Source organism: Ascaphus truei, chromosome 8 (assembly GCF_040206685.1).
Source record: "Ascaphus truei isolate aAscTru1 chromosome 8, aAscTru1.hap1, whole genome shotgun sequence".
NCBI classification, from domain to species: Eukaryota; Metazoa; Chordata; class Amphibia; order Anura; family Ascaphidae; genus Ascaphus; species Ascaphus truei.
The window spans coordinates 9,676,096-9,691,089 of NC_134490.1; the positions used below are offsets into that span (position 1 = coordinate 9,676,096).

At 38.9% G+C, this 14,994-nt stretch overlaps 2 protein-coding genes across 2 annotated transcripts in view; both read left to right on the plus strand.

Moving 5' to 3' along the window:
- The first annotated feature begins 6,299 nt into the window (after positions 1-6,299).
- SLC18A3 (solute carrier family 18 member A3) lies at positions 6,300-9,425 on the plus strand. Its single transcript, XM_075610158.1, has 2 exons — positions 6,300-6,529; positions 7,225-9,425. Exon 2 carries the CDS (start codon positions 7,388-7,390, stop codon positions 8,966-8,968), a length of 1,581 nt encoding a protein of 526 aa, XP_075466273.1. The 5' UTR covers positions 6,300-6,529; positions 7,225-7,387; the 3' UTR covers positions 8,969-9,425.
- A 2,149-nt stretch (positions 9,426-11,574) lies between these two features.
- Positions 11,575-14,994, plus strand: part of CHAT (choline O-acetyltransferase) — a 61,207-nt gene continuing 57,787 nt past the window's right edge. The window contains exon 1 of the mRNA XM_075610474.1: positions 11,575-12,128. The gene's annotated coding sequence lies outside the window, so the exon portion shown is untranslated. The remainder of the gene's footprint in view (positions 12,129-14,994) is intronic.

The window sequence follows — 14,994 nt, forward strand, 5'->3', positions numbered from 1 at the left end:
GTTTCTGAAGTTCTTTCAGTAGTTGTTGTTTTCCTCCAAGTAAGGAGAGTATGAATAAACACAGGAAATATAAAAAATAAATAAAAACACATATACAAAAATAGTGTGATACATTCTCAGAATTGTGACTTGGGGGTCTGGTAGCTGAAATGTGACTCACCTACTCGCCATTTCAAAATCGCATATCCAAAACTGGGGCGTGTGCTGTGTTGACTCCTGCGGAAGCTGGTCAATGTGATATGCGTCGGGTCCAGGAACAGAGAGAGACACATCCTGCTGCCTCCTGAGATAAGGGAAACTGGCCCAGAATTTCGGACTACAACACGTGGGATGCCGGCTATTGCAGATGTGGTGAGATCATAACTGTCTGATATTTCGGGAGTTACGTGTTAAAGAATTTGCCCTATATGAGGGGGGATTTTTATGGGTTCTTTTTATGTAAATATACAGATGCAGTGGCCATTATTCGAGCACTTCACGCGTTGTATACTTCGGAATACCCATGTCATGGCGTGGGATTTCTTCCAACCGTACCGCCTTAAGACGCGAGTGCAGAAAATGGCATTTTAGTGTTCTGGTTTTTAAACACCTGAAATTGACACAGTAGCAGAGTAGCACAATACTGTACACATTACAATTCATTCAATTCATTGCATTTAATGGTACACAATCCATGAAATTCAAACAAAGCAACCTCGATAAACACGTGTGCCTGGGGCGATTGGCTGTATTAATGCTGCGTGGAGTACAGCAGCGCACACGAAAACGGCTCCGTGATTTGTTCGAATAATGGCCGCTGCATCTGTAAAGAGACATTTTCTGTTTTCCCTGAGAGTTTCCTGCAGCAGGACATGTCTCTTTCTGTTCCCTGACTCAACGCGTTTCACCTTGAACGGCTTCCTCAGGAGTCTAAACAGCATTCGCCCCAGTTTTGGATATGGGATTTTGAAATGGGGAATATGTGAGTCATATTTCAGCCACCAGAACACCATCCCACTATTTTAGTGTATGTGGTGGGTTTTTTGGGTGCCTATTCACGCTCCCCTAACTAGGAGGAAAACTTTCTCTAAGAAAACAGAATGGACTGAACTGTAACACGTTCTGATGGGAGCCTGGGTCTGAATTGTGTTTGCAAAATGTACAAACAAAGTGCCTGAAGATCAATAGTAACACTTTATGTCTACCTTAGCTTCACAGTAACATAGAAGTTTAGGCTGCAAAAAAAGACAGATGTCCATCAGCATCAACGTTTGCTAAATTCTAACTTGGTGACATCCAGTATATATAAGTGTATTGATATTTATCCAGAGGAAAGCAAAGAAAAACCACAGTGCAACATTTGATAATTGTGTCTCACAATGTGAAACAGAAGTTGCTAAATTAGTTTTTTTTTATAGTTTTGCAATTTTAGGGGGCTATGCACTAAGCTCCGAGCTTTCGCACCGGGCTGAAAAAATTAGCACGTCCGATAAAAAATGAAGCCGGCGGCGCGATTCACTAAGGCCCGCAGCCCATTTTTTATCGGACGTGCCCAAAACTGGCTTATCGTGCGTGCAATGGATTTCCCCCTGCTAGCGTTCGTAACCTTTACGCACGCTAGCTGATTGAAAAAAAAGCCGCTTGTAACATTTGCATGGAGATTTGCCATCTCCATGCAAGGCTGTTACAGGCGATCGTACAATAAATAAATACATTTTAATTATAGTGTACATGAGCAGGGGGTCTCCCGAGCTGAACTGCATTGGTTTCAGGTCAGAGGACCCCCTACTTCAGGAGATACAGGCCCCGTTATGGGGTGCCGGTATCCCCTACAGAATTTCAATGTCCCGGTCACGTGATGCGGACACTTGAAAGTGCAGGGGATACCGGCACCCCATAACGGGGCCTGTATCTCCTGAAGTAGGGGGTCCTCGGACCTGAAACCAACGCGGGTCAGCTCCGGAGACCCCCTGCACATCTACACTATAATTAAAATGTATATTAAAAAAAGAATTATCAAACATCAATACACGACCCCCCCCCCCCTAACACATACAGTACAATAATGTGCAAAATAACTATTATCCAGATATGGATAATAGATTATTTGCCCATTATTAAACACTGCATTAGCATACCTAAATAAAGTCCATAAAAACAGTAGCCAGGTAATCAAATCAATAGAAGCAATTACAACATCAACAATTAATTAATTCAACCATTATCCAATCAAACCAATTAATTCCTAAAACAACTCAAAATGAATAGTAACACTAACCAATCCAAACAATGAATTAATCCAACATTACTGAATGTAATCATTAAAACTTAAAAAAATAAATTAAAACAATCTCTGAACCAACCATAAAACACATTAGCTAACATAATATAACATTAAGTACAAGCGAACACCAATCGCAAACCTTTAATTACATTAAGCATGAAAAAACAAACAATGACATCCACATAATACATGAAATGCAAAAAAGCAACACCAATACCAAGCGACAAATGCCCCCCAAATATTGTCATAATAATGTATTAATCTGTACCCTAAAGAGTTACCGATTAATATATTATCAGTCAATGTGCCTCCCCCAAAAAATCACAAAACACATCCAATGATTAAACCTGTAAAAAGAGACATTTACAAACATTGAATATATTACTTACCATTAGAAGTGGTGGCCCTCCGACTCCCGGGGAAACAGGAAGCTCACGTACCTTGAAGGCCTCCAACAGCATCCGATGCCATCCGCCATGAAGATCTGGCTCAGGTACCCCAATCTTCTTTTTCTTTCTTTAATCACCTTCTTCTATCTTCATCTGTAACCATTTCTTGTTCTTCTTTATCTTCTTTCTTCATCTGTCAATCCAAAATACCCCATGTTAAATCCCAGCCGATGCTGTCTCGTCGGCTTCTTGGGCTCAAATGAGGCGTCACAGCCTTAAATATGGCTTGTGACGTCACATTTACCCTCAAAAAGGTTAACAGCCATCTGATTGGCTGTTAAAACCATTTTCCGACTTAAATTTTTTTTTTTTGCCGTGACGTCACTTAAAGGGAATGATGCCAGCCAATCAGAATGGCTGTGCTTCATTTGCCTTTAAGATGACGTCACGAAGCCGGCGTCACATGGTATTTCAGCCAATCAGATCGTGGGAAACAATTCCACACTCTGATTGGCTGAAATACCATGTGACGCCGGCCATCTTGGATTTCGTGACATCATCTTAAAGGCAAATGAAGCACAGCCATTCTGATTGGCTGGCATCATTCCCTTTAAGTGACGTCATGTAAAAAAAAAAATTAAAAGTCGGAACATGGTTTGAACAGCCAATCAGGTGGCTGTTCACCATTTTGAGGCTAAATGTGATGTCACAAGCCTATTTAAGGCCGTGACGCCTCATTTGAGCCCAAGAAGCCGACGAGACAGCATCGGCTGGGATTTAACATGGGGTATTTTGGATTGACAGATGAAGAAAGAAGGTAAAAAAGAACAAGAAATGGTTACAGATGAAGATAGAAGACGGTGAGTAAAGAAAGAAAAAAGAAGATTTGGGTACCTTTGCTGGATCTTCATGGCGGATGGCATCGGATGCTGTTGGAGGCCTTCAAGGTACGTGAGCTTCCTGTTTCCCCGGGAGTCGGAGAGCCACCGCTTCTAATAGTATGTAATATATTCAATGTTTGTAAATGTCTCTTTTTACAGGTTTTTTCATTGGATATGATTTTTGATTTTTTGGGGGAGGCACATTGACTGATAATATATTAATCTGTACCACTTTAGGGTACAGATTAATACATTATTATTACAATATTTGGGGGCATTTGTGGCTTGGTATTGCTGTTGGTTTTTTTAATGTCAGTTTCTTAGGTGGATGTAATTGTTTGTATTTTCCCTGCTTAATGTAATAAAATGTTTGCGATTGGTGTTCATTTGTAGTTAATGTTGTATTATGTTGGCTAATGCGTTTTATGGTTCTTTCAGAGATTGTTTGAATGTATTTCTTTGTCTTTTAATGTTTATATTCATTAATGTTGTTGTAATTAATTGGTTTGATTGGTTAGTGTTACTATTCATTTTGAGTTTGTTTAGGAAGTAATTGGTTTCATTGGTTAATGGTTTAATTAAATAATTGTTGATGTTGTTACTGCTTGTATTGATTGGATTAGCTGGCTACTGTATTTATTGACTTTATTGAGGTATGCTAATGCAGTGTTTAATAATGGGCAAATAATCTATTATCCATATCTGGATAATAGTTATTTTGCACATTATTTTACTGTATGTGTTAGGGGGGTGTATTTAGTTAGAAATATTGTTTAGTATTTTTGTTGGCACAACATTGGTACCGCAGGCCGCGGGTACCCCGGGACTCCCGCGGGGACCCCGGGACGGCCATGGGGTCAGCCGGGGACACCCGCGCGACCCTCGGCCTCCCTCGGGGACCCCTGCGGGGTCAGCTGGGGACACCCGCCGGCCTGTTGTATTGGTTTTGCGCCTGCAAAAAGGTAAACAAATAATTTTTTCTAAGTCCAGCTTTTTTATCACCAGCCTTTAGCTGGTGAGCTTTATTCAGCGCAACTTTAACGTACGATCAGTTTGCGTTGCTTAGTGAATCCCGCAGAAGGGCAGGATTCAGCGCAAATAGCTGATCATACGATCAAAGTTGGACTTAGAAAAAATTTCAAGGAAAAGCCCGTTTTAGAGTGCAAAGTGCCTGTTTGCGCGGCTTAGTGCATAGCGCTCGGCGGAACTTCACGTTCTAAAAGCACTTTGCGCTCTTAAAACGACTTATCACTGCTTAGTGCATAGCCCCCTTAGACTCTTTGTCCCAAATTTGGCATTTTTACTCCTCTTACACTTTGACATTTTTGTGGGGGTAGTGAAACTGGAAGCATTCTGGAAAACAATAACTTATTACTCTAAGGATGCATCCCCGCTAGCGCTGAGTATGCTGAGCAGGCGGCGTTTGCCGCGGTTACTTACATGTAAGTCCCCGCTCACGCGGTGCGCGGGTGCTCGTGCGCGGACACCCACACTCACCGGCGCTCGGCGCTTATGTAATCTAATTTTCCAGCGCGCTCAATGCCCCCCCTCACCAGCACGCGCGCGTAAATGACAGGACACCCGGCGCTCATGCTTTGAGCGCTCTCCAAGCATGAGCACGCTCAGCACCAGCGGGGACTCAACCTAACTCCTCAGTAGATGTAGCATGAGGAAATTGTTGCACCCAAAAGTGCATTAGGACATGAGGAAAAACATGGCAAGAAAATAATGACTATCTAACCTTATTTCCCATTATATAGTAAAAAAATAAAAGAAATTTATTGTTAAAACATGTTAAAGCAACATTACACGAATCTATAAATGCTTTAGAGTTCCCTGTCTCACCCAATAACTATCTCCCTCAGTCTCACAAATCTTATCACTCATGAATGTATTTCACAAGAGAATATCTCTTGAAATGAGCAACTGTGTGGATATACTGTAGCACAAATTTATATTCCAGAACATAGTTGAGGTGTGATTTGTGCTTTAATATTAAACCTAACAAGGGGGTGGGGGGCTGGAGAAGAGGTTATGGTTTGTGTCATGATAATATCAAGAGATATTAGGTATTTTAATCCCTCTGGTGCATCAGGGGTTAATGAGCTACAGTTTGAAGTTGAAAATACAATATCTGTGAGCTGTGATCTCTTGCAAGACTCACACAGGTCAGTCACTTTTTAGTGTTTTGTTTGTCCCGCAGGCATAAACGCAAACCACTAAAAAGCTCTCGTATTAACTATTGTTAACTATTGTTAATTGTTAACGATTGTTCATATCAGAGCTTTTTGGTGCCAGCGGGACAAACGAAACACTAAAAAGTGACTGACCTGTGTGAATCTTGCAAGAGATCACAGCTCACAAATATTGTATTTTCAACGTCAGACTGTAGCTCATTAACCCCTGAAGCACCAGAGGGATTAAATTACCTAATATCCCATGATATTATCATGACAGTTTGCATTTCTAAACTTTTGTGACTAAGGGGTATGTGTGTGTGTGTGTCAGCATTTTCTTTGGAAGTAAAAAGAAAGAGAATCCAAGGTGAGGGAGTTCCTCAGTGATTCTACAGAAAAATACTGTTTGGGTAGGTTCAGCTCTTGAAAATTGGTTAAAGCTCTTCCATGTGTTAAATTAGCATAAGGAGTCGCCGATCCCAAAGTAGCCACTTGGGGGCCAGAGCTAACTGTGCGTCACAGCCTTTGGTGGAGAAAAAAAAAAGTAGAAGAATCAAGAAGCATGCAACTCAATTTGTGCCAATGGCATCACAAGGGGAAGGATGGATGCTTGGGTGAAGGGGAGACCTCTCCAATGTTTCAATCACATCAAGATATGAATCTCAAATCAAGAGGCAACGAACTTACCAGCACTAATTAAGATATGTCCTTGTTTGTGTAAGGCTCTGATCCTCTTCTGGTTCTGAACTGCTGGGGATCCGTTGTAAGGATGCTTCTTGTGGACTGGAAGTGATTCATAAGCAAAAACAAACCAGCAAAGTAAGTATGTTGTTCTTATATATCCAGCGCTGACTCCTCAGTGCAGAAGCTTGCTATAGAAAATGAGTACTTGAAATATTGGGCTGGGTCTTACAGATCTGTGTGTGGGAAGGAAGGCTGAGATGTGTTACTTTTTGCTTTCAGAATGGGAATCAAATAGCATGGTGGCTGAGCCCCGTTCATTTTTATTGCAAATCTTCTCATCGGTTTAACAGTTACACAAAGAAGAGTATGATACATTTAACACATTTGAGTGAGTAATATTGAAATATATAATGCATGTATTCAGGAACGACTCAGATCCCTAATTGATTTGTGTGGTCCGGCAAACATGCATTTTGAACATCAGCTATTAAAGGGCTTATTTGTGTTTCTTGGTCAAATGATCTGTTTTTTCCTAATGGTCATATTAACCTCTAATGTTACCCCTTGTCTTGCCTTTGTCAAATACAAAACAATCTGTTTTTAAATTAATTATTTCGATTTTCTGTGGCATAAAGACTTTTAAAATAGAAATAAACAAGCAGCATTCTGTTTTTCCGGGGCTTATATTAATTAAAGTATTATTCATTAGAGTATCACTGATGCACATCAACCCAATTTAGAAAGTATAGGGAGGGCAGTTCTTATAAATAGGATAATAAAACATGATGTCATAATAAATATTATTGATCGCTGTGTATTTTTTTTTACAGAGTCTTGTAAAGAGCTTTCTCCTATATATGTCCCTCCTAAAGTCACAACTGCTTTCCTGAGATTTGACGCTTAATAAAAGTGTGGGGTGACTATCCAGGACCTGTTGGACTATCCAGGACCTGCTTTGTCTGTGACTTGCTGTGAGATCAAAAAGAAGGGATAATGGCTTCAGAAAACACTGCGGGGGTGACCAAGTCTGCAGTGGAGAAACTCTCTGATGCCATGGGTGAAAGAACTAAACAGATTGGCACAGCTATGAAGGAAGTTCATCACCAGAGACGGCTCATCCTGTTCATTGTCTGTGTGGCACTTTTCCTTGATAACATGCTTTATATGGTAATCGTCCCCATCATCCCTGATTACATTGCCACTCTGAGATCTGGCCAAGCTGAACAGGTCTTCAAAGACTCTAACTCCAGCTATCCATACATGAACAAGTCAATAATTAGACCCCGGTACCCAACAGATAATGAAGATATGAAGATCGGTGTCCTCTTTGCCTCCAAAGCTATCCTACAGCTGTTGGTCAACCCATTAAGTGGCACCTTCATAGACAGGGTTGGCTATGACATTCCTCTTTTCATTGGACTGATTGTTATGTTCTTCTCCACGGTCATATTTGCGTTTGCAGAGAACTATGCCACCTTGTTTGTAGCAAGAAGCCTCCAAGGTTTAGGATCTGCTTTTGCAGACACTTCTGGGATCGCTATGATCGCAGATAAGTACACTGAAGAGGCTGAGCGGAGCAAAGCCCTGGGCATAGCTTTGGCATTCATCTCTTTCGGGAGTCTGGTGGCGCCCCCGTTTGGGGGCATATTGTACGAGTTTGTGGGCAAGCAAATGCCCTTCCTAGTGCTAGCCTGCATCTCCCTTATGGATGGCATACTGCTGTTAGTGGTCATTAAACCCTTTGCTAATCGGACTAGAGAGAACATGCCAGTTGGCACACCCATTCACAGACTGATGATTGACCCTTACATTGCTGTAGTGGCAGGTGCTCTCGTCACCTGCAACATTCCTTTGGCGTTTCTTGAGCCCACCATATCAAATTGGATGAAGACAACAATGGGTGCCTCTGAATCGCAAATGGGCCTCATATGGCTTCCAGCCTTCATCCCCCATGTCCTTGGTGTCTATCTAACTGTAAAACTCGCTGCCAATTACCCTCAATACCAGTGGTTCTATGGTGCCATAGGAATGGTGGTAATAGGTGCAAGTTCCTGTACAGTGCCAGCATGTAAAACATTTTACCAGCTTATTGTCCCGTTGTGTGGTATCTGCTTTGGAATAGCCCTGGTAGACACTGCCCTACTGCCTACCCTTGCCTTACTCGTAGATCTCCGCCATGTATCAGTGTATGGAAGTGTTTATGCCATAGCTGACATATCCTATTCTCTGGCTTATGCCATGGGGCCTATAGTGGCCAGTCAGATTGTGCATACTACAGGTTTCACCCAACTTAATCTTGGCATGGGTCTTGTCAATGTACTTTATGCCCCAGCTCTTCTGCTCCTCAGAAATGTCTGCCAAATGAAAGCTTCTCACTCAGAGAGGAACATATTGTTGGACGAAGAACCTAAAGGACTATATGATACTATCAAAATGGAAGAGCGCAAAGCCAAGTCTCACAAAAACAACCCAAAAGATGGTGGTATGCAAGCGAATAGTATGGACACTTATCAGGGAGAGCAGGCAGGTAAACACAGGTCAGAGGAGGACTCTTCTGACTATGAGTATAGCTAAACATTGCGGTCATGTTAAGAGTAACTGTGCTGAAAAGAAAGAATCAGCCATACTGTATGTGTACTGTATGCACCAACATGCAATTTATATATGTAATCATTGTCATGATGCTTTCTGTAGACTTCTTTTAATGATATCTGTTTCCTGACCAGTTTGTCCAAAAATCCAAAGTTACGTTCCAGAGAAAGTTACAATCCTTCGGAAACTAGGTGGAGTATTGTGCAATTGTTTATTTATTTTTTTTCAACTCCAAACGCTCTGTGTGAAATAGTGTATATCTGTACAAAAGGCAAATATATATATATGTAATTAATAAAGTTGCATATTCAGGGAAATAAAGTTAATAAATATTGTAAATACGTATATTTTGTGATTTGATTTCATAAATAAGAAAATGCACTGTCACGTCTCCTTTCGGGTCACAGTAAATGTTTTAATTATTTTTGTTTCTCAGCTATCTCATGACAGCTGTTAGGTCTCCGCATACAATCCAAACGGAATAAATAAATACAGTTTTTGAGAGCATGGCTTTTTTCTGTGTTTTACATGAAAGTACAACCTAAACAATGAACTAAAATTACAGAAGTATGTTAAATAAAGATATAATTGAGAAAACTAATTTACAAAGATACTAAAGGATTATTCATTCATTCTCATAAAACTTTTTTTGTTAAGCAAATGAAGCGGCAGCAAACTATAGCGAAATATGACACAGATGCCCTTACTGTGATACAACCTCGTTCCTTTGCAGTCTGTGCAACTTTTAACTACGGTCACTGGTGAACTCTGCTGTCCAACTGGTTTGAGTATATTCACAAGGTATAATACCAAGGGGTAAGAGCAATAGTATAACGTTAGATGTAAATGAGAATAATTGCATTAGATTTAGGATTTGTTTATGATAGAAACGTATTACTATGTTCAGGCGCCTTTGACAAACAGCTACTATCTATAGAGGAAAATATAATCTCCCACATTACCGATTCTATACATTTCTCACTTATTTAAACCCCACTTTAAATGTATAACGGTACATCATCTCTCCCCTTTATGATGGACCAAATCCACCATTTCTGATTACTTTTGAAAATATAGGCTCCCTATCAATAATTATATAATACAGAGTGTCCATCAAACTTCCTAAGAAGATGACTGCTTTCAAGGAGAACAGTGGCAAATCATTAATCAATGTCACTCTCTCGAATAGTCCTGTGACTGCTCAATAGATTACAAAACATTTTCAGATATCCAGATCCGTCACTCAAATCCTAAAATACTTTTGTTGTGGAACTCATACAGCATAGATGGCTGCGGGTGCTGAATTTCGTTAGGTACTGTACCTAAAACACATATCATTACTCTATCAATGTGTCATAACAGAAAATGAGTACCCCGACAGAGATTCAACTTGAATTATTTTCTAGTAGGACCCTATATACTTCTTTACAAACCTTTGCATCCCCATATCATACTGCCATATAATAGTCTAAATGAGTTATCATGGCAGTTCTCACAGCTAACACAAAATACCACATGCAATACACTGAAAGCTGAATTGGGGTGTACTGAAATTCCCATTCCAGTGGGTAATATAAAAACTTGTTTTTAGAGAAACACAGTTAATCATACTATGGGAGTCAGATAAATAAAAACCTTAATTAAAGCTTGAAACGACTGATCAATACTCAAAGGGGCAACTATCATTCAACCTGGATGTTTTGGTTTCAAGAATATTAGGACGCCTCAAGAGGATTGATGGGGTGCATATATTATACTGTGGATCGCTAATACTAATACAGACAATATTACAGCCTGTGGTTTAAATGAGCAGATATAGGTAGATAAATTAGATATATAGATGATAGATAGATAGATAGATAGATAGATAGATAGATAGATAGATAGATAGATAGATAGATAGATAGAAATAGCTACATGATTGTTAGCAGTAGACAGAGGCTACAACTTAATTAAATATACATAGATATGTTTCATAGAATATTTATATGACATCTGGTTTAGAGAAAGTTATTTCTATAGAATGTAGCTATCTCAAGCTCAACATCAAATAATGAATATATTGTAGACCCTCAAGGGGATTCATTCCTTAGTATGTATGTATAGCTTTATTTATATAGCGCCAAAAGTGTACTCAGTGCTTCACAAATAAAATAGTACAGGAAATTATAATAATACAATAAGCGCAGCAAAATCAGACAATAGGAAAGGAAATCCCTGCCCGAAGAACTTACAATCTAAGTGGTATGTTGGGAGACTTACAAAGTGGTGTAAAAAAAACAAAATAATAACTGTATTAGTCATGGCTAAGGTGTGGGAAACATATGTTTGTCTGGTGATGCTTTTAGGACCATTCCACATACTTTAGTGATGTCAGTGGTTCTAGGCGTGCATTACATGTCATACCTTACTAAACATTGACTAAACCAATGTGAGCCTTTCAGAGAAAGTTGGAGAGTGTAGAAGGCAGGCTGTTGAGATTGGCTTTAAATTGTTGCCACTAATTGCATGTCTCAGAAAGGGCTGCAACCCTGCATTTCACCATTATATCCTAGCATACAATGCTTCCACTGCAGCTGGGGATTTTGGTAAATGACATGCAAATGAGCACACAGTGTCATCTTTTGCTTCATATCCATTTTGACATGGACCCCTATAAGCGTATGTCTCTTGTGTTACACAGATTTTCAGCAAGCCTGGGTTATGTGCATAGTCAGTAAACCTACTCACAGACAGATGTTTGAACTTTTGGGGTCTTATCAGTGTGGGACTGGTTATACTAGCATTGAAAAATGAAGCTGGGATAGGTTACAACCACACCTTAAGTAAGTTGTGAAATTAATTGGAAGCTGCACGAATAGGAATGTAAGGGAGGAGTTATTTACCAACACCAGTGAAGGTAGGGAGAAAGAGGTTGTGAGGGCAGATCTCTTGTAACACTAGCGCCGTTGCCCAGAGTCTAAAGAACTACAGAAGACTTTCTTACAGTGGCAGAGATGAAATTAGTACCATGGACAGCTACAAAGACGTCAGCAGCAGAGCTGATACAGAGTGGTCTCTAAGATTTGCAACCGTCCAGTGCTATTGTGTGCTTGCGAAAATACCTTGTGAGACTTAGACAGGGATCAATAGAGTGAACTAGGTAAGTACTCTGATTAATTCATTTTGCCATTATATAGAACAATGCTTAAAAGGTTTTGTCAGCCCTGCAATCCTAGTTTTACTTGTATTTTATATGAAACGTGTGCCAGATATACAGTACATTTGACATCTAGGGGGAATAGAAGTGTTATAAAAGCATTGCTGTACAATTCCGATGCATTGACGCTTTGATAAGCTCTAGAAACACAAATATAATATGCATGTTTTTTTAATGCTTGGAGTTGGGTCATTCTAGTTTAATTGAAATATTATCGTGTGAAAGAAAATGCTACGGTAATGGTAGATTCAATAGATGTAAAAGATACAAACTTTTGTAGTACGAGCCAAATAGCTTTTCTGCTGCAGCTTTTAATATCTCAGTTGCCTGCAAGTTCACTTTGCTGCCTAGACTCTAGACCACAAGGTTTGAACACTATACAGCGCCCAATTGATGTAGTCTGTGGTATTTTCATTATTAATGAAGCCAATCTGATTTCATCAGCAACTTGATTTGCTAATCATTATTATTTGGTATATTACCTTGATTTACATGTTATCGTCTTACATTTGTTATCGTCGACATATATATCGTCTTGAAGTAATACGAACAGTGAATTTAATATTACGTTTTCAAATATGTCTGCATGTGTGTTTAAACTGAACATTTATTTAAGGAAACTGAACCGAGTTTGTCAATACACAGATGTACAGTACATGTTTTCCTGTCTGTGCTGCTGTGTGTACAATTGCTGGAGATAACACTGTGCATGCTGTTCTTGCTGAAGAACAAGTCCTAGTGTATATAATTTGCATTGCTTTAGCTCACGGATAGAAGAATATTCAAGATTTCAAATAGCTGATACTTCTTACAATTGCATTAAAAGAAAAGGTGAGAAGTGGAAAGAGTTTAGTTGAAAGATGACATCGATAGATACATTGTCAAATGTTTTTACATTCAGGCATTTCCCAATTAACTTTCACTCCCTATTTTTTGCATCCAATTCTTCACTTCTTTGATACAATTAAGCCATGAGTTCTGTTTGATTGATATAAAAAGGAGAGGAGTATACATGCGATAATCCAAGCGTATTCTCAACCAAGCAAAGAAATTGTTGGGTATATAAAATGGACACATAAGGTGATTTACCCTAATTTGGAATGTATTTATTGATAGAGAGACCTGCAATTAGTTGCAGAAAATGCATTGAAGGCCTGTCTGATAGAAAAGGGAACTGCATTTCAAGGGTCATTTCAAATTCATTGTAAAGTTGTTAAAGTTGATTTTCAGTAAACTCAGCTGGTGGATAAAGAAGCCCAAATAACTTTGAATAACATGATTTTTAATTGATCAAATAGAAGATATTACCATCCTAAATGTTGATACATCACTTTTACCATATACCACCTGCTCTGTGTTGATCAATGATCTGATATGTAATTTGTTGTATAAAGAATGTCAGTGGCAAAGCTTGATTGTTGAGACACATTGCACATAGTCCATATTCCTTTCAGCCTACTAAAGTAGACCAATCAACATAGGCATTGCAATCAGAAAGCTGCACAACAGTATACCAACTCATTAACCCAGGAAAACCATTGCACAAATAAATGTAATTGATGTCATTATTTAATTAAACATACACTCACCAGCACTGTGGTGGTGAATGTTTTTTCTCCTTCTGCTGCACACACACAAGCAAAACACACTAATATACGAAGCCAAATTTATCTAGAAGAAGTGACTTAGTGGCAATGATTATTTGAGGATAGCAATTGTGGTTTTAGATCTCTGTCATTAACATTGGACAAATCACTTTATCTGACTTGGGCACCAAGACATACATTGTAAGCTCCATTGTGTAGAGAATTGCATTGTGTCTATAAATTGGATATACTGTCAGTGTCATGTAATAAAACAATTGCAATTAACTAGAGGTGTGCAATGAAATCACTGACAGATACATTGTGAATAAGTATGACTAAGAATGTTTGAGAACGTTTCCAGAAATACAAGACCCCACTGATTTGTTTTTCAAATGCATCCCCAATGTTGCAATTTGACTTGAAATATTGTAAATTGCAGTGTAAAATGAGCTAGCACAATATGGCATATCTGTAGATTACTTAAAATTTCTATTACTCTCATTTCTAAATTGAAATAAAGAACCACATAAAAATCTAGCAGATTTGTAGAGTTGACATTAAAAAGAGGAGTATGATAAAAACACATTGTTAATGTGAATTCTATCATTTTTATACTTACAAACAATAGAATTAAACCTTGCCTACTATTTTATTAAGGGCAAGCAAACAAAGTTGTCTATACTAGACACAATATTGAGGGTGGTTTCCACTACCTCAGATACTGCAGATTGTGACACACAAAAAAGAAATCAAAAGTGGTGACCTGAGACAAATACAAATATAGGATAAGTATCTGTTGTCTACATTTAGCATGGGTTGAACTAGATGGGCATATGTCTTTTTTTCAACCTTATCTACTATGTAACAATGAGACAAAGAATAAATACATGTTCAGCGTACTCGAATGCTTCCTATTGCAACATGTACAGTATTCACCATCAAACCACAAAATAGGTGCCAAATACTTTCATACATCAGTGCTAAGAGATTCTTGTTTAAAATGACTGTCACTAGCCAACTTCAAAATGGATATTTGATGAGTTTGGTATGTTTACCCTCTTGTAAAATATCCAGACTGCTCATGAACTGGATAACATTCTAAATCATTACATTCTTAAAATCAGACAGCTGGGAAGACTAGAACACAGGACTGGAAAAAAAGTTTCAGTTTAGTCACATACAGTAGAGACACATTCTCTGTTGTCTTTGTCAGGATGTCAAGT

What these genes read in the sequence shown, in the direction of transcription:
- SLC18A3 (XM_075610158.1), top strand. Translation starts at nt 7,388, where the DNA reads ATGGCTTCAGAAAACACTGCGGGGGTGACCAAGTCTGCAGTGGAGAAA.